This window comes from Astatotilapia calliptera, chromosome 15, assembly GCF_900246225.1.
Source record: "Astatotilapia calliptera chromosome 15, fAstCal1.2, whole genome shotgun sequence".
Classification (NCBI taxonomy): Eukaryota; Metazoa; Chordata; class Actinopteri; order Cichliformes; family Cichlidae; genus Astatotilapia; species Astatotilapia calliptera.
This window is the reverse complement of record NC_039316.1, coordinates 20162096-20189545: the sequence shown is the minus strand read 5'-3', so window position 1 is coordinate 20189545 and position 27450 is coordinate 20162096. Positions and strand designations below refer to the sequence as shown.

General features: G+C 41.2%; 1 protein-coding gene across 3 annotated transcripts in view; it reads right to left on the bottom strand.

Moving 5' to 3' along the window:
* galnt14 (UDP-N-acetyl-alpha-D-galactosamine:polypeptide N-acetylgalactosaminyltransferase 14 (GalNAc-T14)) overlaps positions 1-27450 on the bottom strand; it is a 241706-nt gene that overhangs the window by 80127 nt on the left and 134129 nt on the right. For all 3 annotated transcript variants that reach the window (XM_026142693.1, XM_026142694.1, XM_026142695.1), the window contains exon 4: positions 13465-13532. In XM_026142693.1, the coding sequence (XP_025998478.1) occupies positions 13465-13532 (68 nt within the window). The remainder of the gene's footprint in view (positions 1-13464; positions 13533-27450) is intronic.

Here is a 27450-nt window from a genome sequence, read left to right as displayed (position 1 = left end):
AGAGATTTTCCTTGTTTGAGGTGACCAAATACTTATTTTCCACCCTGATTTACGAATAAATTCTTTACAAATCCTACCATGTGAATTCATGGATTTTGTTTTTCACATTCTGTCTCTCACAGTTGAAGTGTACCTCTGGTGCAAATTACTGACCTCTGTCATCATTTTAAGTAGGGGAACTTGCACAATCGGTGGCTGACTAAATACTTTTTTGCCCCACTGTAAATACTCTTCCCGTTACACTATTGTTGTAATTAAGTCCTGTTTGTGGACATTTTACGTCTTTGTACCTACCTGCTTAAGACGACTATTATACTGTATATTAACATCAGCAAAAGTAGAACATATAGACAGTCATTACCTCCTATGCATACCTCCTATGCAGATTAGATCCAGCTACAGCTATGCTTGCTTAATTATAAAATCTTCTTGGTCATTGTCCTCAGGGGCTGTGTCCACCACAGCATACATCTCATGGACTGCCCTCTCAGCTGTTTGCAATGATAGAAACATATTTTTGATAATATGCTAAGAAAAATTAAAAAAAAAAAAGCAGGTCATCTTTTTTCTTTCCAGATTTTTCAGTTGAAAAATGTTCAACTTCTCATAAACAATTATGGCCAATGCTGTCATTTTTTAACCAGACTTCCATTTTCAGTGGCAAAAGGGTGAGTCAAATACTTCAGTGAACCAAGATCACGTCCTATTCGCACTAGTGCTGAACAATGGGGACTTTTTACTGCTTGTATGAAAAGTTTGGCTTGCAGGACGATTTAGTTTGCAGTGGGTATAGCAGGTAAACAAAAGTCATCTAGAGTCACGGTTTTTACAAGATATTACTTCCTTGGATATTCTGTATCATAGCAACGAAAGAAATACTTCATCTCCAGATTGCTCTCAAGCACTCGCAGCTGGCATTTTTTAGCTGCCAGAAGAAAAAGAAATCTCTTTGGTGCACAGTTTAAAGCAGATCGGATGAACAGTTGTCGAGATATATAGATTTATAGGACAGCTCTCTGTGGAAACATATGGCAACAATAGTTCTTGAATGAAAGAGGAGAAAGCTAAAAGTGCAAGAGGTTAGGTGGTAGTACCATAAATTATTGGATAATTATTATTATTTTTAAATAGAAGTGATATTATAAATGTATCAACTCTAGTACATCAAGAAGAAGATTTTTATGAGAGTTTATAATCTAGAGAACTGCCTCAACATAGGAACAGTGAACAAGACAGAAACATTAAGTTGATGTGCTTGAGGAAGGTAGTAAGAGAAAAGTTGTTTATGATAGGTCAAATATCCTAAAACAAATCACCGCAAATAAGCAAAGGCAAGGCATTAAACTTATTGACTCACACCTGTGTGGGCGGCTGGAAAAGTTGTTTTCTCTTTGGCTATGTATATCAGCATGCATATGCACTGGTGATATGGTTGTATAAGTGTATATGCAGTATTATTAACACTGATTATCTGTCGGTAGTTGATTTGCACATCCATCTGTGGTTGTTTACTGGCATGTATCTGTCTCCACTGCTGATTGCATCTATTCACTGTTGCCTCACCTACACCAATCATGTCTTTATAGTCTAAATCTGCTGTTATTTAACCTTCATCACTCAGGTTTTCACTTCTGTCGCTCTCAGATTGGTGAGTTAGAAAAATGTTTTAACAATTGCATGTTGAAAAAACATTGGAAAATCACGAGTTATTAATGAGACACAAAGCCTGTTCTACAAAGGTTGTACGGGTTTGGGGTTCATGTTTTAACTTCCATGTTTAAAACAACCTTTTTGTTTCTATTTGCTGTTTGGTTTGTAATTGACCAGTCAAACAGGCTAAAGTCCCCCAGTGCAGTGTGATGAATCAGAAAACACAGTTTTAAGTAAATTATAGCACAAATTATCAAAAAGCATGTTAAAGTGGGCATACAGTGTCCTCGGTGTCATGGTTGGTCTGTCACTTGTCATTCAGTCAGTCTTTTGAGACTTGTCATTCTCAAAACATACAATGGGTGATAGCTAAAGCCATCTTTTATTTACAGTGTTTCCTAACATTGCAAACAAATGCACGCATTGCATGTTGAGCGTTTGAATATAGATGTTCTGTAGACTTCTTTCTTAAATGTTTTAAAAATACTGTGAAATATTTTGTATCTGCCCATGTTCATTATGAAATGTAACAATGTAGAGACAACATGAAAATTGGTTTAGCTTCTGGATTGCTTTGATTAATGATAATGGAATTAAGAAAATATAAGAAGACTATAAGAAACCTTCAATTAATCTAGCTGCTGCTCAAGGCATGTTAGCATTATATTACATCCTGCTGCTCAAGGCATGCATTGAGATTTAGCTACGGGTTACTAAACTTGCAACAAAGATGCATAACATGTCCTGTGATGCATATAGCCTAAATAAAAAAAAAATTAAAATGAAAAACCAAAAATATCACAGGGCTTTTTAAAGAGACTCTTAGCTGTCAGTAAATGGTTAGAAAGTCGTTAATATAATTGAATTCCTAAGAACATCTGAAATTACGATGCTTTGGGGAAATGGCTCTTGGATTTCAGAAAGTTCACAGAATTTTACTATCATCCTATCTTTAAGATGCTTTTGGGAAAACTGGCTGGAATTGCAATTTGACAAGTTGATCTTCAAAACACTCAGCTGCCACATATCGTTAAGTGAAAAATCTCCCTGCGCTGATTTTGATCTTATTCAAATTTAAGAGGGACGCTGAAGCACTCACTGTGGTTATTTTCTCTGCTACGTGCTCATTAAGCCTGAAGAGGGAAAAAAAACACCTAAACACAAGTTTTTTGTTGGTGCCTCTATCGTTTTCTTAAAAAATTCTTTAATTGTGACTTAAAATTATAGTGAGGAGCATAACTACACTTGAAGCAGTTGAGCAGCCTTTAAGAATAAACTGTGTGTCGGTGAAACTGGAGAAAGTTGCAGGAACAAATCAAATCTTGTCAGGCAGCTTTAGCTTCTCCTGAAGCTGCTGTTTCCAATGTAAACCATGTAGTGTTCAGTTGCCTGTATATTTGTGCTTTCCTTATCACTGCTTTACTCCCTGACCACAAAAACCAAAGTGCAGACACTTTTTCTGATCATATCAAAGTCTGCTGGCCAGAATTTATTTCCTAGCAGGAGTGGACAGAAAACTGAAAACTACAAACGACTGCACCTCTTAACATACTATCTTACTAGGTCTGCAGTAACATTTTGAAGCTATTTATATTTGACTTCCATTATATTCTGCTCTTGGACATACTGTAGTTTTTATTCCACTATGCTTCTATTTAAAACAAATCATATGATCCTGGAATATTAAACCATTTTACTACCCCTAGTAGTTATAATTAACTCCACTATGACCAGCTAAAGCATTAAACTGTGGCTGCATATTCATTTGACACCAATAATGATCCAGTGATTGATATATTACTTTGAATAACCCTTTTGCTTAATGAGCAATTTAATTTTTAATCTTTAGGGGAACAGTAGCAAAAATAGGTCCCTACATAAATACTCTGATCATCTCACTTTTAATTACGCAAATCAAACTGATTTATAGGACCAGAGACCATTTAGATATTGTATTAAACATTGGAAATCACATAGACGTACACATTTCTACACTGGGTGCGTTGGTCCATGACCAATTCTGGACATCTATACAACATCCGACTTGGTCCACAATTTGGACGTCCAACCATGACCCAACCCAACCTATGATGTTCAACATTTCAGACTGGATCATTTTTTGGGACGTCATGTGAACGCCTATGACAGGTGCAGGGAGCTTACATGGTTAAGTAATGTAAGATTTTTTTTATTTACAAATATCAACATTGTTGTTATCAACATGACACGTGAATACAGATTGTTTATAAACAAACACAATTTCTCACGTGTTAGCTTATTGATTTTTTTTTTATTTGACATTTTTTAACTGGTTTATTTATTTTAATTAATCAACTTTTTTTTGTAACCAGGCAAAAACTGTTGAAATCAATGTTAAAATGTAAAATAATAATAGTATTTAGAAAAATGTTGGAATTCCTTTTAAAAGGAGTACACTGTGTTTAATAAGTTTAAAAAACCACTTGCATTATAAATGGTTTGTTTTTATTTTAGTGAGGCTGGTCTTATTTTGAAGAGGAACTTCTAAAGGACATCTCTGCGACATCACTTTGTGAGTATATAGGCAATATAAAGGATTCAAATCATGGTTTTTGATAAACAAATTTTCCATAGACTCACTTCTTTCTGTGTGATTAACCATGTTTTTAATTTATAGGATGCCAATTAATGGACATCATGCATTTTGTCCACACTTTAAAAATGCCACCTTAAATTACTTCATAAATTAAATCAACAAACAGGGCTTTGAGAGTAGAGTTTTAAGCTTAAGCCATCGACCCTTCTGGCCATCACCAGTAGGCGGTAGGTGAAGTGTCTTGCCCAAGGACACAACGACCGAGACTGTCCGAGCCGGGGCTCAAACCGGCAACCTTCCGATTACAAGGCGAACTCCCAACTCTTGAGCCACGATCGTCCCAAACTCAGACACTCACTACATTTTATTTTAAGGATTATCAAATTACAGTTACTAAAAAACCCTCAATACTATCATTTCTTGGTAATCAAATACATAAAACATCATATGACACTATATATTTTGTTGATTAATTTCCATTTGGTACTCTAGCATGTATTTGGGGCAGCAGCAGGACTCATATGCATTAATTAAAAATAAAAATTAGTTTTCAATATCACACATAGATACACGGGTGCAGGGGGGCAATATCAATACAGTGGGGCAAAAAAGTATTTAGTCAGCCACCGATTGTGCAAGTTCCCCCACTTAAAATGATGACAGAGGTCAGTAATTTGCACCAGAGGTACACTTCAACTGTGAGAGACAGAATGTGAAAAACAAAATCCATGAATTCACATGGTAGGATTTGTAAAGAATTTATTCGTAAATTAGGGTGGAAAATAAGTATTTGGTCACCTCAAACAAGGAAAATCTCTGGCTCTCACAGACCTGTAACGTCTTCTGTAAGAAGCTTTTCTGTCCCCCACTCGTTACCTGTATGAATGGCACCTGTTTGAACTCATCATCTGTATAAAATACACCTGTCCACAGCCTCAAACAGTCAGACTCCAAACTCCGCCATGGCCAAGACCAAAGAGCTTTCAAAGGACACCAGGAAAAGTATTGTAGACCTGCACCAGACTGGGAAGAGTGAATCTACAATAGGCAAGCAGCTTGGTGTGAAAAAATCAACTGTGGGAGCAATCATCAGAAAATGGAAGACATACAAGACCACTGATAATCTCCCTCGATCTGGGGCTCCACGCAAGATCTCATCCCGTGGGGTCAAAATGATCATGAGAACGGTGAGCAAAGATCCCAGAACCACACGGGGGGACCTGGTGAATGACCTGCAGAGAGCTGGGACCAAAGTAACAAAGGTCACCATCAGTAACACACTACAACTACAATCTGTATAAAAGACACCTGTCCACAGCCTCAAACAGTCAGTTTTTTTTTTTTTTGGCTCCTCCCCTTTGTGAGTGTGGACGCTTCATCTCTTTGCTCTTGAATGCTTTGCTTCTTATATTGATTTTTATTGATTTTTATGCTGATTTTTTCCCTTTTTTCCGTGTGAGCTTACCTGCGATAACTTCTGGACACTTGTAGATCATTAGGACTAGAGTGTTCTTAACAGAAACAGCAACATTTTATGGTTACCTTGTCCTCAGCGCTCCGTGTGTCTGTGGCCTAGACACAGCTGAAGCCTGATTACAGCGTCTGGGCACCGAGCAGCCTCAATAGCCTGGAAAGGTGCTAACCGCTAGGCTAACTAGCAACAAGATGCCTTCCCTCTCCACAGATGACTACCACAGCCTCCTGCAGAAGATTGCAGTACTGGAGACAAAAATTCATCGCTTAGAAGTAAACGTGGAGGTAAATGGACTGTGTGGAAATGAAACAACCTTGCCTTTGATTCAAAACAATGGCGATGAGCAAGCTAGTACACAGCTAAGGAGCACAGATAACATGACCAAGAAAGTAGACTCTGTGCATTATTATAAATCCTCAAGTGATAATCCCCCCTTAGACTGTCTTGGTGCAAAACCAAGACATAAATCATGTCTCCTGGAAGGGGGAGGACGTATCACAGGCAGGGCACAGCGAGCTGAAATCTCTGAAACCGACTGGCCTTCACTTCCTACGAGACAGAGAAGCTCTTCTACCCCTGTATACAGGAGGAAACAGGACTGGACAACCGTGAATAGGAAGGTTAACAACAAACCTCCAAAACAACTGAATGTGAAACTGCAGAACAGATTTGCTCCACTATCAAAGGACCCTGGATCTATATCGGACAACCATCCATCTAAAAGCAGCGAAATAAGGTCTGAAAATCTGTTGAAAAGTGAAAGGCCACAGGGAAAGCTAAAGGCTAGGCCTGAAACTCTGATTGTGGGTGACTCTGCCGTAAAGGATGTACAAAGGATGTGCGGTAAGAACACTAAAGTCCTCTGCTTTCCTAACGATATGGTCAACAACCTGAAGGAGAGAATTCTTCAAATTGCAGATGAATATCCAACTGTGACAAACATTGTTCTGCATACAGGGTCAAACGATGTGTCCAAACAACAGTCGGAGGTTCTGAAACGGGACTTTACTGGATTATTAAATACTGTAAACTCTCTGAATGCAGCTGTATTCATCAGTGGACCTGTACCGCCGGTCAGAGGAGTAGACGAGAGATTCAGCAGGTTGTTTACACTGAATAAATGGCTTATATCAGCATGTGCTGACCACTCAGTGCATTTTATCGACAACTTTAATATTTTTTGGGAACGCAGGCATCTGTTCAAAGCAAATGGATTTAATTTTAACAAGTCAGGGGTGAAACTGTTCACCTCCAACTTGTTTTATTCCATACGTCATCCATCTGTGCTTGGTGCCAAGGCTGAGATAAACGAGGAGTTATCTCATAAAGAGGAACAAACAGTACTCCAAGAACAGACAAAGCCCAGCAGAAACCTTGAGGAGGAGCTTCATTTGCCCCCACCCGGGAAGAGCCTCAGAAAGGAGAGACATCCATGGCATCTGAGGAAGAGCCTCAGAAAGGAGAGACATCTAAGGCAAGAAGAGGGGTCCCTATTTGCCTCCAACTCTCTCAACAACACCAACGACCAGGACAAGGGACCACGACCTTCCCCAGTCCCCCAAACCCCTGACAGGCCATCACCCTCCTCCCCCTCCCTTTCTCCCTCCTCCCCACACCTGAAATTCACTGAGGAGATGATGGAGCGGGTCAATGCTGGGCTCAGATCTACCCCCCGTCCCAATCCCTTTTTGTCCCCCATAAACCCCCCACCAGAGCGGCCAAAGGTTCGCCATCGAGCCCCACCCTCAACAGAGCAATCGAAGTCACATTGCCCAGCCTCGCCCCCCTTAGTTCCTCTTCATGCCCTGTCTCCGCAGTCTGATGCGTGATGTGTGAAGGGTCCGGGCTGTGAGGATTATGGCAGTGATGACTTTTCCCAGGAGAAGCTGGGACCCTGTTTACTAGAAGGTTTTAAAATTTCTGTACTTTTAGGTGACAGGAGACATGTGGCCTGGTCAAAACACAGAGAGCTGCACTCTAAAAGATCTTTAAACATAGTAAACATACCTTGTGTGCCACAGACTGCTCCCAAACACGAAGGGACAAGTAATACCTCTAAAACACTTAAGTTGGCTTTATTAAACATTAGATCTCTAGCTGGGAAAACATTTTTAATTAATGATTTAATCACTGAGCACAGCCTTGATTTTATGTTTTTAACTGAAACTTGGTTGGACCAAAGTAACAGTGGAGCTGTTCTCATCGAGACGACCCCTCCTAACTACAGTTTTATCAGTGAGGTCAGGGCGAGCAGGAGAGGAGGAGGGGTTGCTGTCTTATTTAATGAATCATTTCAATGTAAGCAGCTATCTCCTGGAAGTTTTCAGTCTTTTGAATATGTGGCTTTACAGCTGAAGGCCCCATCCAAAGTTGTGTTTCTTAATGTTTACAGGCCTCCCAAATACGGCACAGACTTTTTTAATGACCTCAGTGAACTGCTGTCTGTGATCTGTGTTGATTTTGACTGTGTAATTATTGCTGGGGATTTTAACATTCATGTGGACAACCCTCAGGACAAAGGGACTAAAGACCTGAGTAACACTCTGGGCAACTTTGGGCTGACTCAGCATGTAACAGAGGCCACACATAATAGAGGACACACTCTTGACCTACTGATCTCCAAAGGCCTGAGCATTTCAAAGGTTACTGTGTCTGATGTGGGCCTGTCTGATCATTACTGTGTTTTCTTTGAAAGTAAAATCTCAGCCCACACAAATATATCAACAACAGTGATCACAAAACGGTGTATAACTGAACACAGTAGTGCAATTTTTAACCAGGTCTTCCCATTAACACCTGACCTGTCCAGAGGGTCAGTCAATGAGCTCGTCAATAGCTTCAATGCTAACATGTTAAATGTAATGGACACTATTGCTCCCATTAAGGTGAAGGTTATCTCTGGAAGGAAAAAGTCTCCATGGAGAAACTCCACACTGGTGAAAAATGAAAAAAGAGAGTGTAGGAAAGCTGAGCGCAGATGGAGAAAAACAAACCTCCAGGTTCATTATGACATTTATAAAGAGAAACTTCACAATTATAATTTACAACTGAGGAATGCAAGGAGGTCCTACTTCTCTGACATCATCACTAAAAACAGCCATAATGCTCGGGTCTTATTTTCTACAGTTGACAGGCTAACAAACCCCCCTGTGTCAGTGGCAGCTGAACTTCATTCGACCATGGCCTGCAATGACTTTGCCAAATTCTTCACTGAAAAAATCCAAAAAATTAGACAAGCAATTGGTACATCAACAGCAGATCCAGGATATGTACTGTGTCCACCAAAAAACTGTTTAAACACCATGAAACAGTTTCAACCTATTAACAGCAAAGACCTGGAGGACATCTTAGGTCAACTGAACTCCTCCTCCTGCTGTTTAGATGTCCTGCCAACAAGTTTTTTCAAAAAGGTCTCAAAGACTTTAGAGTCAGACCTGTTGCAGATCGTCAACTTTTCTTTATTATCAGGTGTGTTTCCAGAATCACTAAAAACTGCTGTAATCAAACCTATACTGAAAAAGGACAATCTTGACAAGACACAAATGAACAACTACAGGCCGATCTCAAATCTCCCGTTTTTAAGTAAGATCATTGAAAAAGCAGTTTCTCAACAGCTCAGTTACTTCTTAAAACAGAATAATTGCTACGATGCCTTCCAGTCAGGTTTTAGACAGAACCACAGCACTGAAACCGCTCTGACCAAAGTGTTTAATGACATATGTCTGAATACAGACAGTGGAAAAATGTCAGTCCTAGTTTTACTGGATCTCAGTGCAGCATTTGATACAGTTGACCACAACATATTACTCAAACGACTGGAGAACTGGACAGGTCTTTCAGGAACTGTACTAAACTGGTTCAAAACATACGTAGAAAACAGGAAATACTTTGTATCAATAGGTAACTTCACATCTGAGCAGACAAGTATCACATGTGGAGTTCCCCAAGGTTCCATCTTGGGACCCCTTCTGTTTAACATCTACATGCTCCCACTGGCACAGATTATAAACAACAACAAAATAAACTATCACAGCTATGCAGATGACACACAAATATATATCACAATGTCACCAGGAGACCGAGGCCCTGTACAGGCTCTTGGTAAATGCATTGAGGAAATCAATGACTGGTTGTGCCACAATTTTCTCCAGCTAAACAAAAACAAAACTGAGGTAATAGTCTTTGGCGCCAAAGAAAAACGATTACAGGTCACCAGAGAACTTCAATCTATACATCTAAAAACCACAAACCAGGCGAGAAATTTAGGTGTAGTGATGGATGCAGACCTAAACTTAGAAAAACACATTAAGACAATAACAAAGTCAGCTTACTATCACCTCAAGAATATATCAAGGATAAAAGATCTGATGTCTCAACAGGACCTGGAAAAACTAGTCCATGCATTCATCTTTAGTAGGCTTGATTACTGTAACAGCATCTTTACAGGTCTACCTAAAAAATCAGTCAGACAACTACAGCTCATTCAGAACTCTGCTGCTCGAGTCCTCACTAAGACCAAAAAAGTGGACCACATCAGTCCAGCTCTGAGGTCCTTACACTGGCTGCCTGTCCGTCAGAGGATAGACTTTAAAGTTCTGGTGCTGGCCTATAAAGCTCTGAATGGTTTAGGACCAAAATACATCAATGACCTCCTGACCCAGTATGAACCATCCAGATCCCTCAGGTCATCTGGATCCGGTCTTTTATCAGTTCCCAGAGTCAGAACCAGACACGGAGAAGCTGCATTCAGCTTTTATGCTCCTTATATCTGGAACAAACTCCCAGAAAGCCTCAGATCAGCTGAAACACTCAGTTTATTTAAATCCAGGTTGAAGACTCACCTGTTCTCAGCTGCATTTGAATAAAGCACCAAATCCACACTTTAAGCTTAAATTTCAAAACTTACATTTAACTACTGATTTTATCTACTGTTCTGATTTTATCTGTTTTGATTTTATATACTGTTGTTTGTTTGTTTGTTTATTAGTTAGTTAGTTTATTTGCTTGTTTTAATCTATTTTAAATCATGCTTTTTATTTGTTCTTGTTTCTAATGTCTCTGTAAAGCACTTTGAATCACCTTGTTGTTGAATTGTGCTATACAAATAAACTTGCCTTGCCTTGCCTTGCCTTACAACGGCAGGGAATCAAATCCCGCAGTGCCAGACGTGTTCCGCTGCTGAAGCCAGTGCATGTCCAGGCCCGTCTGAAGTTTGCCAGAGAGCACATGGATGATACAGCAGAGGATTGGGAGAATGTCATGTGGTCAGATGAAACCAAAGTAGAACTTTTTGGTATAAACTCAACTCGTCGTGTTTGGAGGAAGAAGAATACTGAGTTGCATCCCAAGAACACCATACCTACTGTGAAGCATGGGGGTGGAAACATCATGCTATGGGGCTGTTTTTCTGCCAAGGGGACAGGACGACTGATCCGTGTTAAGGACAGAATGAATGGGGCCATGTATCGTGAGATTTTGAGCCAAAACCTCCTTCCATCAGTGAGAACTTTGAAGATGAAACGAGGCTGGGTCTTCCAACATGACAATGATCCAAAACACACCGCCCGGGCAACAAAGGAGTGGCTCCGTAAGAAGCATTTGAAAGTCCTGGAGTGGCCTAGCCAGTCTCCAGACCTCAACCCCATAGAAAATCTGTGGCGGGAGTTGAAAGTCCGTGTTGCTCGGCGACAGCCCCAAAACATCACTGCTCTCGAGAAGATCTGCATGGAGGAATGGGCCAAAATACCAGCTACTGTGTGTGCAAACCTGGTATAGACCTATAGTAAACCTCTGTTATTGCCAACAAAGGTTATGTTACAAAGTATTGAGTTGTATTTTTGTTATTGACCAAATACTTATTTTCCACCCTGATTTACGAATAAATTCTTTACAAATCCTACCATGTGGATTCATGGATATTTTTTTTTTCACATTCTGTCTCTCACAGTTGAAGTGTACCTCTGGTGCAAATTACTGACCTCTGTCATCATTTTAGGTGGGGGAACTTGCACAATCGGTGGCTGACTAAATACTTTTTTGCCCCACTGTATCTGGCATTTCAACCTTGCTAATGGAAAAGCTGGAGACTGAAGCTCCAACCATCCAGTTAGTCCCAATTTAAGGGAGAAAGAGCTAACTCAATGGTATAAACAGAGCAAAATATATTAGGTGCCCAATACACACAAACAATACTTATGTGGATCAAATTATTGTTGATTTTGGACTTTTCATTGGATTTGTTCATTTGTTGACTATATTACTCCATCCACGACCTACGAGAAGAGGGGATGCTGTAAACATGGCCTTGTTCTAACTTTTTTTAGATGTGTTGCATTCATCAAATTCAAAATGGGCTTATTTGGTTTTTTTTAAATGGCACAATTTAAACCTTTGATATTTGAATAGGATATCGATATTTCTATGATCTATTGTGAATAAGGGTCATGAGGGATTGCTAGAAGTTGCCTGCTGTTGCTATTGCTTGTCACTAAAAGCTGGTAGTTTGTTTCAAAGATGCCAAATTATCTGCAAACACTCTCCAACCACTTGCCAAGCAGTAGTGAAACTGTAAAGAGTGTGATGCAAAGCAGAATCAGAGACCTTTGCCTTCAAAGTAAAAGTTGCATGTTTTTAAATGGGGTGGTATCAGAGGTGAGGCACATCTTTTACTTGAAAGATGAGGTGAAATTAACCACGGTCCAGTCATTGATGACTTTGTTCAGTGGTGTGAGGAGTCTTATCTCCAGCTGAACATATCTAAAACAAAAGATATGGTTGTTGATTTTAGGAAACAACAAAATGGGCACGGAGTCACTTTAATTAAAGGTCAGAAAATAGAGCAAGTACAATCATATAAATATCTTGGGACAATAATAAATGAAAAACTGAACTTTGATCAAAATTGCAAATCAGTTTGTAAAAAGGGTCACCAGCACCTTTATTGTCTTAGGAAACTTGTTCACTTCCACATTGACCAAAAATTTTTAACTTTGTTTTATCGTTCTTTTATTGAGTCTGTTTTATCCTTTTGTTTGGTGGCATGGTTTGGTCAGACCTCTGTCACAGAGAAAAACTCTCTAAATCAGATAGTGAGATGGTCCAGTCGTCTGATAGGTGAGCCACAGTCTTGTTTAGCCTCCCTGTACTCTAAGCAGGTACAGAGGATGGCTTTATCAATCCTTAAAAATGGTTCCCATCCTCTAAGGGGTGAATTTCAGCTTCTTCCCTCAGGACGGAGGTTTCTATTTCCGAGATGTAGGACAAAGCGTTATAAAAATAGCTTTGTCCCCGTTGCTGTCACTGAATTAAATAAGAACTGTTTTTGATTCGAAATATACTATATATGTGCCACAGTGAGCTTTATATATTTACTAGGTATGTGTGTTTTTAAAGGGATGCCAATTTTTCATTTTTCTGTAAAGCAAATTTACCTTGCCTTTGGGTATAAATAAAGTTACCTTGACCTTGACCTTGTTTGATATAGTTCACTAGGACTTTTTGAACCTCTGGAGATGGACTGGGCACATCTGTGGATGAGATAGTGTGCACGCTGTGAACGAAACTCCGTTCTGACCCAGAACGGAGTTTCTTCTCTTTTTTTTAAACTCCATTTTAATCCTGAAGCTGTGGACCCAGCTGCTGTGGACACATTCCTCCCTCTGACCTGTTTTGTAGGTCTCATCTTTGTTATCTCTGACCTGGAAGAAACCAGGCATGTGTATATTTGCAGTGTGTATATGAATGTGTGTGTCCAGCTGCAGCTCACCGTCGTCACTGAAGTCGTCCACCAGAATGATCTCATAGATGAGATGAACCGGGGTCCTGTTTAAAACACTGGAGAGAAGACAAAAAAAAAAGTGATTTAAAATATTAGTCAGTTTGCACAATCATAAATAAGTATTCAAAACAAATGCATAAATGCATGGAAAAAGCTGACAAGTAAATGCCAACCTGCAGTGATGCAAACACACACTCAGGTGCTCATGAATCCATTATGTACGCAGCACACGCCATACGAAACAACATATTGAAAATGTCAGCCCAAATTCCTGTTATGAAAATGTATGACGTGTCGCCTCTAAAAAAACTATTTCATTAAAGAGGAAGATTGAAACATAAAAAATTCATAACTTTTACTGGAAGAAAATGAGAAAATGTGTTTTGTTCTGGGTGGGTTTCTGTTCCATTTTATTTCATTATTTCTACCGTTCAATAACCTCTGCATTCATCATGTCCTCTGGAGAAGTGTAAAAAAGGGAGAAAAGGAGAGGAGGATGAATGTGGGACAGGGAATGAAGAAATGAGAGGATGGAGTAGATAAAAAAAGAGGATAGAAAAGTGAAAGAAATGAAAAGAGAAAAATCAGGGAGGAAGAAGAGAAGAACAGAAGTATGGTAAGGGGAAGACAGGGAGTGAAGGTAAAAAGGTACAAGAAAGTACATGAAAGATGAACAAGTAGAAAATCGATGGCTGAGGATCACGGTTGAGGGAACGGGGCAGAGGAAGAAAGGAAAGATAAAAGAAAATATTAAAAAAGCAATAGGGAGAGACTGAAGAGTGTAAATGAAAAGGGGGGGAAAGGAAAGGTGAGAAGAAAGAAACCAAATGAGACAGAAAAAAGGTGAAATGGAATGAGAAAGGAAAGAGATCTGTTCCTTCTTCATATTTATCCTGTTCCAAAGGATGAAAATGAGAAAGAGATACAGGCAGGGGCGGAAAGATACGAGGATGAAGAGAGAGCAGGAATGGGAAGGGGGAGTAAGTGGGGAAAAGGGTGAGAAAGTTTAAATGTGAAAATTAAAGGAAGACGAGGGAAGAAAAGAGCTAAAGGAGGGGTGAGCAAGCATAAAGGAGGGAAAAAAGGAAATCAAACTGAATTGACAGGTAGAAAAGGATAGATAGAGGAAAGAAAAATGGGGGGAAGGAGGAGGAAATGAGTAGGAGGGTTGTCACTTGCTTGAGACTAAAAACAGGGAGGTACTGTGTATGGAGAAGAATGGCAGAGGTGAAAATTAGCAAGAGACTAGTGAGGAATGGATGGAGGAAAGGTTGGTAATGTAGAGGGAGGAGGAGGTGTGGAGAGAACCTGTGTCTCTGGGGCACTGGACCCCATCAGGAGGAGTTATGGATGCTTGGAGGTAGAGGGTAGGAGAGGTGGGGCGAGATAAAAGATAATGAGGAAGGGGGGAAAGAGAGAGAGGGGGTCAGGGAGAGATATGACAGCATAGTAAGGGAGACAAATAATCCTGATGCTAACTCTCTCTTGCTCTCTCTCTGTGGGCTGAGGGCCGATCAGGAGAGATGGATGAATGGATTGATGGATGAGATGGAGAGGAGGGGGAGGAGAAGGAAAGGTGTGGAGCAGGAAAATAAATGAAAGAGGGAGAGACGGGTGGAATCAAGATGGAGGGGAAAATAAAGACGGTGAGATGAGGTGATCAAGTAGAAAGAAAATAGTGCATTTATCGCATTAGTTCCCATTAAATCACCCTGTATCCATCTATGCATCTATCTATGAAACAGATATGAGTGAAAGGACACAAATCTCTTTTCCTTCTCTCGCTACAACTTTTCTTCTCCCTTTCACAACCTCCAATTCCTCTCACTAGCTTCCATCTACGCAAACACACACAGACACACACAGACCCACACACACACAGGAGTTCCCATTCTCTGGTTCACAGGCCACTAGCTATGAGGCTTAACCTCCCCTCAGGCGTGCTGAGGGAGAAGCTATCTTCAGCTCACAGAAAATATTATCACCGCTGACAATACCGCAGTCGGCTGCCACAGAATAGCAGCTCTATATCTGCGCCGCTCATTTCCAACACTCTATATATCAGTTTTAGCTGAGAATTTTTTGAAAAATTTTCATTACCTACAGCCGCCATTTGGAGGGTGCTTTCATCCAAAGTGCCTTAAGAGCATGCATTTTTAAAGAGTGGCAGGTGTGGGGCCCCGTGGGAATTTAACCCCACTCTCTGGCAGTGATAGCACTGATCTTAAATGGGTGCTACTGTATGACTGCCAGGGTGAGGGGTTCAATTCCCACAGGAGCCATGTATACAGGCTGAGAGCGTTCATGCTCAGAGTAGAGTGAGGCACTTTGAATAAAAGTGATAAAAGCTTCCTCTGAAATATCTGTGAAACAACAAAATGAAAACAACTGTTAAGCAAGAAGAGATATTTAATAAATTCAAAATTAAAATTAACATTTTATTTGTCACACACACACAACCATACACAGTATGACGTGGGGGTGAAATGCTTGTAGCTGTACAATGTCCGACCATTAAATGACAGAAAAAAAGGTTTTACAATATTTACAATTTAGAGGTTACTACAAAATTTACAAATTAACTTGGGAATTTACAGTAAAGAATGTGCAAATAGCAGAAGAGATTATAAAGATTATAAAGATTATAAATTATAGGAATTATAGGATTATAGGAAATGTGTGGTGGTGCGTGTGGTGATGTGATGTGTGTGAGAGTCCAGTCTTATAGTGACGTGTATGGGAGAGTTCAGTCCTACACCTGGTTCAGGGCCCGAATAGCCTGGGGGAAGAAGCTCCTCCTCATTCTCTCTGTTTTGGCCTTAAGGGAGCGGAGGCGCTTCCCAGACCTCAACAGTGAGAAGAGTCCATTGTTGGGATGGGAGAGGTCCATCATAATCTTCTTAGCTTTGGTCGCTTGGTGTAGATGGACAGCAGGTCAGGGAGCTCTGATTGAATGATGCGTTTGGCTGAGCGCACCACTCTTTGCAGATCTCGTCTGTCCTGCTTGGTGCTGTTCCCAAACCAGGTGCAGATGTTTGCCGTCAGGACGCTCTCGATGGTGCAGGAGTAGAAGTTCTTGAGCGCCTTCAGTGGCAGATGGAAGTCTCTAAGTCTTCTGAGGAAGAAGAGATGCTGACGGGCTTTCTTAACCAGGGTGTTGATATGACAGGACAGGACCATGACAGGTCCTGAGTGATGTGGACACCCAGGTATCGGAAACTGTCCACTCTCTCCACTGGCGTGCCACTGATGATGAGGGGTTTGTAATTCCTCGCCTGCTTTGTAGTGAAGTCCACGATCAGCTCCTTAATCTTGCTGATGTTTAGGAGCAGGTTATTCTCCTGGCACCAGGTCTCCAGGTTCCTAATCTCCTCCAGGTAGGCCGTCTCGATGTTGTCGGAGATCAGGCCCACAACAGCAGTGTCGTCAGCAAAAGTGACAATGGAGGTGGTGTCTGATGTGACTACACAGTCATAAGTGTACAGTGAGTACAGCAGGGGGCTTAAAACACAGCCCTGAGGCACTCCAGTGCTGAGTGAGATGGAGGGGGAGACTTGTTTTCCCACCCGCACTGATTGGGGTCTGTCTGTGAGGAAGTTGAGGATCCACTGACACAGTGATGAGCTGAGTCCTAGATCCGTCAACTTGGTGAAAAGCTTAGAGGGAATTATTCGTGTTGAATGCTGAATTGTAGTCCACGAACAGCATCCTAACATAATTCCCTCTGCCAGTGTCCAGGTGACTCAGGGATGTGTGGAGCAGGTGAGATATGGCATCGTCTGTGGAACGATTAGTCCGGTAAGCAAACTGAAGTGAGTCGATGGTGGCAGGAAGTGAAGAAGTGATGTGATCTCTCATCAGTCTTTCAAAACACTTCATCACAATTGAAGTCAGTGCTACTGGACGGTAGTCATTGTGGCAAGCGGGCTGTTGTTTCTTTGGAACAGGAACAATAATGGACTGTTTGAAGCACGTGGGAACGACTGCTTGGGCCAGGGAGAGGTTGAAGATCTCTGTGAACACCGGTGCTAGCTGGTCAGCGCAGGCTCTCAGTACCCGGCCAGGGATTGCATCTGGTCCTGCTGCCTTCCTGGTGTTCACCCTCCTGAAGGTGTTCCTCACGGCATGCTCTGTGATGATGAATGCATTTTCTTCACTGGTGCACTCCGAGCGCGCGCAGCCGTTTGTTTTAATTGCTGCGGCATCGAAGCGAGCATAAAACGTGTTCAGCTCATCAGCCAGTGAAGCATCGGCATTCATCATTGAAGAAGCTGGTCGTTTATAGTCCGTTATAGTCCGCAGTCCTTTCCACAGGCTCCTAGAGTTGCACTGTCGTAGCTGTGACTCTAGTTTTTCCCCGTAGCTCCGCTTTGCCTTTCTGACCGCACTGCGCACGTTGTAGGACGCAGCCTTGTATAGGTCCATATTACCGGAGACGAGCCCTTCATTGTAGGTAGCGGTGCATGATCTCAGAGCGTCGCGGATGTTTTTATCCACCCACGGCTTCTAGTTGGGAAATGTTCGGATGATAGTTCTTTCTGCTGTCCGCTAGTTTCCTGATAAATCCCACAACCGCTTCCGTAAACATGTTGATGTCATCAGAGCTGCGCCGAAACATGTCCCAGTCTGCGTTATCCAGTGCGTCCTGCAGCGCGGCCACTGATTGGTCCGTCCAGTGAGCGACCTCCCTCCTGATTGGTGGTTGCTGCTTTAGCCTTTGTTTGTAAGCAGGCATGAGGAAGATGGCGGCATGGTCCTATTTACCAAATGCCAGCAGGGGCTGAGCCTTGTAACAGTTCTTGAACGGGGTGTAGCAGTGGTCTAATGTCCTAGTGCCCCGCGTGGGGCAGTTGATGTGCTGGTGAAGGTTGTGAAATGTCCGTTGAGATTCACTCTGTTAAAATCTCCCATAACAATGAGTGCGGCATCTTGGTGAAGTGTTTGTTGATGTGTGAGAGCCCCATGTAGCTCACATAAGGCAGTGTCCGAGTCCGCATGAGGCGGAATGTAAACAGAGCAGGCAATGACCGCGGTGAATTCCCGAGGGAGATAGAAAGGGCGACATTTAATGATCAAAAGTTCCAGATTGGGCGAGCAAGAGCGTGTGAGTGGGGAGATGTTTGTGCTGTCGCACCATCTGTTGTTCACCATCAAACACACTCCACCACCTCTTTTCTTCCCCGACTCCATTGTCCTGTCCATGCGGTAAACCGAAAAGAACCCCGTCGGCTGCACGGCGTGGTCTGGTATCACTGGGTTCAGCCAAGTCTCGGTGAAGCAGAGGAGGTTGCAGTCCCGAATGTCTCTCTGGAACTTGATTCTGGCTCTGAGGTCATCAAGCTTGTTCTCGATGGATTGAACATTGGCTAGCAGGATACCGGGCATGGGTGCGCGGTGTGCGCGAGCCCGTAGCCTGTTCCTGATGCCGGCTCGTTTCCCTCGAGGCCATCACTTGGGGTCGCGTCCTTTGTTCTCTCTCAGGATCTCCTTTGGCCAGGTTGGGTACGGAGTTAAACATGGTGAAATGTTCGTGTATTGTAGACCAATAGAAACCAAAGTGTCTCTACTGTAGCGAATTTCTGTGTTTTGCATGATGCCCATGCAAGATTATGGCAGATATAGCAAAAAGTGACGAAAAACTGCAAAAAGGGGAGAAGTTGGGGCAGAGCATCGAGCACGGCAGCCGACCTCACCGTCGCCATTTTGTATTGTCAGCGTATAAGCAAAAAGACATTCTGTTGCTATTTCATCAGCACATTACAGAAGATTGATTATCAGGCTAAACAGAAAGCACATCCTGTTTGCTAATGACTTCACTGATCAGGTAATGTCTGGAGAAATTTAGGTCCAAAGACTGTTTGTGTCATGGTCCGGAGTCTGTGACTCCGTGTTTATGTTAAGTTTATTATTATTTTGTGGTTTTGTTTATTTTGGGTTTTTGTACTCTCCTGTTTCACGTTTCATGTTCCTATGTTCTGTGTCCCCCAGTCTGTTAAGTGTGTTTCCCGTTTTATTTTGAAGGTTCGTGTCTTTTGTCAGTGTTTTTACAGGGTGGGCCATTTATATGGATACACCGTAATAACATGGGAATGGATGGTGATATTAAAGTCCTGTTTGTGGCACATTAGTATGTGTGAGGGGGCAAACTCCTCAAGATGGGTGGTGACCACGGTGGCCATTTAGAAGTCGGCCATCTTGGATACAACTTTTGTTTTCTCAATAGGAACAGGGCCATGTGACACATCAAACCTATTGGTAATGTCACAAGAAAAACAATGGTGTGCTCGGTTTCAACGTAACTTCATTCTTTCATGAGTTATTTACAAGTTCCTGACCACTTATAAAATGTGTTCAATGTGCTGCCCATTGTGTTGGATTGTCAATGCAACCCTCTTCTCCCACTCTTCACACACTGATAGTAACACCGCAGGAGAAATGCCAGCACAGGCATCCAGTATCCGTAGTTTCAGGTGCTGCACATCTCTTATCTTCACACCATAGACAATTGCCTTCAGATGACCCCAAAGATAAAAGTCTAAGGGGGTCAGATCAGGAGACCTTGGGAGCCATTCAACTGGCCCACGATGACCAATCCACTTTCCAGGAAACTGTTCATCTAGGAATGCTCGGACCTGGCACCCATAATGTGGTGGTGCACCATCTTGCTGGAAAAACTCACGGAACGTGCCAGCTTCAGTGCATAAAGAGGGAAACACATCATCATGTAGCAATTCCAAATATCCAGTGGCCTTGAGGTTTCCATTGATGAAGAATGGACCCACTATCGTTGTACCCCATATACCACACCAAACCATCACTTTTGTTGTTCCAACAGTCTTGGAGGGATCCATCCAATGTGGTTTAGTGTCAGACCAATAGCGGTGGTTTTGTTTGTTAACTTCACATTACCAATAAGTTTGATGTGTCACATGGCCCTGTTCCTATTGAAAAAACAAAACTTGTATCTAAGATGGCCGACTTCTAAATGGCCACCGTGGTCACCACCCATCTTGAGGAGTTTGCCCCCTCACACATACTAATGTGCCACAAACAGGACTTTAATATGGTAAATGGTAAATGGCCTGTATTTATATAGCACTTTAATAGTCCCTAAGGACCCCAAAGCGCTTTACATATCCAGTCATCCACCCATTCACACACACATTCACACACTGGTGATGGCAAGCTACATTGTAGCCACAGCCACCCTGGGGCACACTGACAGAGGCGAGGCTGCCGGAAACAGGCGACACCGGGCCCTCTGACCACCACCAGTAAGCAACGGGTGAAGTGTCTTGCCCAAGGAAACAATGACCGAGACTGTCCGAGCCGGGGCTCGAACCGGCAACCTTCCGATTACAAGACGAACTCCCAACTCTTGAGCCACAATCGCCCCATAATATCACCAACCATTCCCATGTTATTACGGTGTATCCATATAAATGGCCCACCCTGTATTTCACTCCCCTTGTCTTGTTATGTCCAATTACTCCCAGCCATGCCTCGCTCCTGTTTCCCATTTCCTGATTGCCCTATGTGTATTTAAGCCCTATGTTGTGTTGCTGGTTCGTCTGCGTATCTCCCTCCGTTGTCTCTCCGTGTCTCCCTACGTCTCTGGGTTTGGTTCTAGGTTTGTTTCGTTAGTTGTTCCGGTTTAGTTTATTCTCATCTCGCCGTTTCTGTTTGTTTTTATTCCTTCTTACTTAATAAAGTTCACTCTTGTCAAAAGCTGCATCTTGGGTCCTAATCTACAACTCCACACATCTGCCACGCCGGACATAACAGTTTGAGTCTTTGATCATGTCAGCTCTTTGTTTTCATGTCCCACCCCTAACCTTCCTATATTACACCCTGTCCGAAGCTCTGGGTTGAGTTATGACAGAATGACTATTGGATAACAGCCTGCAGTTATTTGTTGTACTTTCAACAAGTATTACTCAGGTTACCTGAGCAATACTAGTCTATTCTTCTCTGCTTGGACCTTGGTCTTCAGTTCACCCCAAAGATTTGCAGTGGGATCAAGTAAAGGCTTTGTTTATGCCCCTTCGTAGCTAATCAGGAGCAATGTATGCTTTGGGTTGTTGTCATACTGGAAGAAAAAGTGCCGATCCAGACCCAGTTTTGCTGATGACAGTTTGAGGTTGTCTTTCAAAATCTTTACATATCCTTCTGTTATCACGATTCCTTCTGCCTTAACAAGATTCCCAGTTCCAGATGCAATGATGCATCCCCAAAGCATAACACTCCCAACACTGTGTTTCACTATGGGGACAGTGGTTTTAGTGTTGTATGCTTCTCTCTTCTTTCTCCAAACATAAGCAGTCTTGATGGCCAAAGAGCTCTGCTTTCGTCCTATCGGACCAAAGGACGCTCTTCTGGTATGCATAATCTTTCTCCAGATTGTCCTTAGCATACTTCAATCTGGCTTGAAAGTATTCCTAAATTTATTGATAGTACTTCTCACTCCAGTCCTTGTACCTTAACCCTGGGAAAGCTTTGCATATCCAGCATACTTCAATCTGGCTTGAAAGTATTCCTAAATTTATTGATAGTACTTCTCACTCTAGTCCTTGTACCTTAACCCTGGGAAAGCTTTGCATATCCATCTCCTGCTTTATGAGCATTAATGATTTTTTTAGTCCCCTCTGATTTCTTTTGTTTATGGTATGATGCTTTCGAGCAACAGCTCAAACTCTTGCTTAAGTTTTTTACTGTGTGTAAAGTAGAAGATAATCCTCTGTCTTAACTTAATTTTACAAGTTTTGAGCATTACAAAGTTAAAGTCTATTATTGCCCACCAGTGATTTGTGCATTCTTTGCTAAAATCTGAACAAAAATTTGAAACTTCATAAGGGAATAATCATTTTGGTCTCATCTATACTTTCCTAGACCCACTCACTGTCTCTGTAAGGTCAAAGTATTCTGTACTATCAACAAAGATGCAGCAGATGGTGAAGCAGGACTTTTATTCATCTTCAAAACTCTCTTCTCACCTAGAAATGTCTTTAAATTTAGTGAGAAAATAATCATAATTTGGTAACAACAAAAAAAGAAGATTCCAAATTAGAACTAAGCTTGAGCCACATCAAAGTCGTAGATATCAGTCTGTGGTGTACGTACTCATTGATACAAACACTCAGTCCACACTTCACCTTGACCACTAACTTTGTAAAATTCTCAAAAGCCTTGTTTAGTTTCAGGTATTAAACCATTAAACCATCCTTGTTTGTGCACTAAAACCTCTCCAGGAAATGTGTTTCTGAACATGTGAAGTAAATACAAAACCTCCTTCAGGTTTTAGATTGTCTCGCCTCTCTACTGCTCAGGGTTTTATACACAGCTGAGAAGTGATGCTTTCAACTTTTGGGAACTCGATTTCTTCTGCTCCGTTGGTTACAGTAAAAACACACTGCCACTCTTTCCTTCATGTGAATGGGGTCTGTGTTATATTTGAACTGTAAATCAGCTGAAGAATGTTTCCCGTTACCTATTATTTTTTCTACAGTTAGAAGTTAAGAAGTTAATTTACTTTTAACTACTATCAGGCTTTGCTTACATCAAAATTCTCCTGTTTTCCTCTGTGGAGCTTTCACCTTTTCTCCCTCTCTCTCATGCTTCAGCTTGGTTACCTCCCTCCTCCTTCCAAACTCTCTCTGCCTGATTGCTTAGCTGACAGCCGGCTCTTCTGTCCTCTAGCTTGCTGGAGTAATTCATCACTCTTTTTTCCCCCCACCTCTGAATCTACCTATCTTTCCATTCATGCACATCTTCCTCCAGCCTATTTCTCTATCAAGGTCTCTGACAGCAATGAAAATTTTTTCCTATGGATGTCAAATATCTCTTAAAGTATTTTGTACATCCACGCAGTATTAAAATATGTGGTATTAAATGCTGATGCATCTTTTTTTTAAAACAGTATACTTTGCCCTTTTCACTGCATCTTAAATCCATCTGTAGAAAATCTCTCTCTTGGATCGAATTCCTGATTCAGCCACTCAGTATGTTCTGTTCTGTCTAGCCACCAGTGATGCATTATCCTATATATCTGCACCCAGTAAATACTGTCTCATCAGTGCTGATCTATCACTATACATCTGAATCTATCAGCCTTAGTCTGAAATCAAAGTGCTAGTTTGTCCACATTAAATAAAGTCTTGTCCCCGCTAATTTGCAGAAATCTATTTTGATATTCACTAATTACATTCTCATTATGACTGTTTATTTAGAGCAGGCCTGCCCAATCCCAGTCCTCGAGAGCTACTATCCTGCAGCTTTTAGATGCATCCCTACTCCAACACAGCTGAATCAAATGGTTTGATCTCTTCAGCATGCCATCATGTTTGGCAAAGGCCTGATAACAAGCCATTCATTTGATTCAGGTGTGTGGGAACAAGGATGCATCTAAAAGCTGCAGGACGGTAGCTCTCGAGGACCGGGATTGGGCACCCCTGATTTAGAGGATGCTGTATGTATAAGCTCATCAGTGTTAATCTAATGCCTCACAGACGCAATGAATGGTATCTAGATGGAATAGCATCTCATTACTAATGATCTGTAATGTTACAGTATCATTTACATTATAAGTCTCGTCAAAGATTATTCTGAGCTGATATGGATATCAAATGCATTTATCTTGGAAATGCCCTTTATTCAGCAATGTTAAATTCTTGTAGTCAAAAAACGATTTTCCATCTGCAGGAACTTATATCTGGTACTATGGCTCTGCTCAGAATAAAACAGGTAGGTATGCAATTGATTAAGTCAGAAACAGCATGAAAAGGAGTAGCTATATGGGTTCCAAAGTGGCTTGCAGATGTGGAGCAGCTGTGGGCAAGCTTATCGTGATCCCTTGAGTGATTCTTTGTGGTCTGCTTAAAGTAATGCTATGCTTAAGCCTGCCTAAAATACTTTAGGGAACTAGGCACACATCTTTGTGTCAACTCCAGCCCACAGACAGACCAACATGGAAACATTATTAGAAATACAGTCACATGAAAGAGTTTTCAATGGACTCTATACAGTGAGTACACCCTTACTACTTCCATATGAATTCAGAGGGTAAGTAGAAGCGATGTGCAGCTAATCAAATGCAACTGTTTAATTGATCATCAAGTGCGACTCCTGCTATAACGAGTTTTGGCAGCTTTACTGTAGTGTTTAGGAGTGAGGTAGCACAACCCCATAATCTTGACAGGAGTGAATGTCCAGCAAATTTCCCCAAAGGTCAGAAAAGCTGTGCAAACCTAAGAGGAACTGAGAAAAACAAAACAAAACCAAACCCCCCCCCCCCCCCCCCAAAAAACCCCTACACTATACACCTACAGTTTGTATATACAATTTTAAAGTTCATGACGATTAGTGCCAAATTTAGCAAAAAGTAAACACATCACATCAACATAAACAACAACATAAACCCCTCATACCAACTGTCAAGCATGGTGCTGGAGGGGTGATGACTTTGGGCTTGAACCTGAACACCTTGCAGTCATTGAACAGACCATGAACTCATCTGCTAAAGCTCAGATCCAACTGGATCATGCAACAGGACATAGTGGCTGAAGAAGTAAGGAATTTGGTGTTACTATAGGTAACTAAAGTCCTGACCTGATTGAAAATTTAAGGCCAAATTGTGCAAAAACAAACACTAAAACACTCATATAGAAAATTATTACTTCATGTTACTGGTGCTAGAAGGTATAGTTAGTAGTTAGCCTACTTAGTTTTTTACAGGACTGCACAGAGACTACTGAGAAATTTCTGTTTAACTTGACTGCATGTGTTGAAATCACAATTACAAACAAAACATATATTTGCCTGTCAAACAAGCAATAAAAATGCATTTTAAATACAGACTGTTTGTATCTAAAATAATGTTTACGTATTGGGTATTTCTATATACTAAAAACACGTGGGTTTCCTTATCTATGAAAATGCTTTAGCCCAAAACGAAAGGGATAATGATTCAGGTAGAAGTATGTGACAAAGAGCCAACAGAGTGGGAGGAAGGATTTCGTAAAACAGCCAAGTTGCAGAAGGAGGCAGAGACTATAAATCTGCCTCGTCCTCCTCCTAATAAATCCTGAGTGATCAGTTCTAAAGGAAGTGTTCTGGACTCTTTACTGTGCATTTTTTAGGACCACTGAATCAGAAAGTGCTGAGCTGGTGCTGATCTAGAAGTGGCATTTCTACACTTGCAGTGAGTGCTGGCTGCTGAGCAGAGCAGGATGGTTGCTTGGCTGGATTACAGACTGACTGATGGACCGATTGGGTAATTAGACAACTCCCTGAGGTTTATTTCACACACAAATTTAACACTTGACCTTCTTAAAGAAAATTTCTACATTTAAACTGTACAAAAAGAAAGTCTGTTGAACTGCGATGCTAATTGTGGTTCATAGCATCATTTACTTTCTAATACTACAAAAGCAAGCAAAACTATCTGCAGATAATACTTCAAACCACTGTGTAAATCATAGGTAAATACCATTTAGTATAACCTTCATACTGGTCTTGAAGACAGACTGATCAGGTAAAGAATGAAGGATCCACCAAATTCTTCCTAGTTATAATTCTGTTAGTGTTTTACATTTTTATTCTAAAATAGTTAAGAAAAACATTTTATTATTTTATTTTTATTGGACTATAAGAACGGGGATTTAAAACTGTGATGAGTGTGCAATGCTGCCTATAATGTTTCCACAACAACAAAACGCTTCAAAAATGCCCCTCTCCAGATTATTTAGAATGACAGCTTGAGCTTGAAAATATATATGATTATATGATCAACAGAAAATGTCCTAAAGCTACAGGAATGAGTCCCTTCTCAGCCAGTCCTTTGTTTCATTTGCAAAAAGCAGCATGTGAAACAGATATGTAGATAACACACAGCATGTGTGTGCTGCTTGGCATATGAAGGATGTAGATGAATGCAGTCTTGGGTGTCATTGTGTTTAGAGTGTCCTCACATAGAGAGGAAAAATGAACCACAATCAGCGGTTAATTGAACGCATGTAAACAAAAACGCACGATAAGTGCGGGCTGGATATCAAAACAAATATCACACCCGAACATTTAATTAACCCTTTTCTCCACTCAATTAACATTCAGTGTGCAGTGATTTGGCTGAAGATGTAAAATGAATTGAAAACATAATGAACAGTGAAATGCATTAAACTAGATTTTATTTAATAGATATATTTCTTCATCTGCAACATGCTGCCACAATCAATCCCTTTTGTAGGATTTTTTATGTCATTAAATTTGACATTAACATAACAACCAACCGAATCATAACATACAATAACATATAACATAACATAACAGTAGGAATGATGATCACAGAATAATATTTGTAGCGCTTTTCTCTCATTTTCCCATTTCCTGCTGTAGCTCCTTTGTACATAATGAAACCTTTGCAGTTCAGGAGCCTGTTTTACATGAACACACACACACACACACACACACACACACACACACACACACACACACACACACACACACACACACACACACACACACAGAGCCAAAACAAACTAAATCTATTAAAAACCAAATATCCCAAAAGCTCCTAGTTTTTATTTTTCTGTCATTGCCTCTCTCTCTCTCTCTCTCTCTCTCTCTCTCTCTCATGTGGCCTGCTTATCTCTTGCCCAGCGGAGACAGAAGATGAGATCAATTTTCAGGATCAGACCTTGATTAAATATCGACAAGGCCTGGCTCTCCCTCAGAAAGCAACTCTTTGATCACCAGATGAAAAGCTTTCAAAGTACCCATCATTGTCTCAAATCAAACTTATTAAAGTTCGGCGTGCATACTGCCGAGCCCTAAAGCACACAAAGGTCCAAAATTACACCCCTTTGTAATGTAATTGTAGGCATTCAATACATTTTCAGTGTTTTCAGAGTCCTTGAAGCAAAACATGATTGCAGATAGTAAAAAGCAAACTTATCTTTCCATTATCAGGCTATTCAAGTT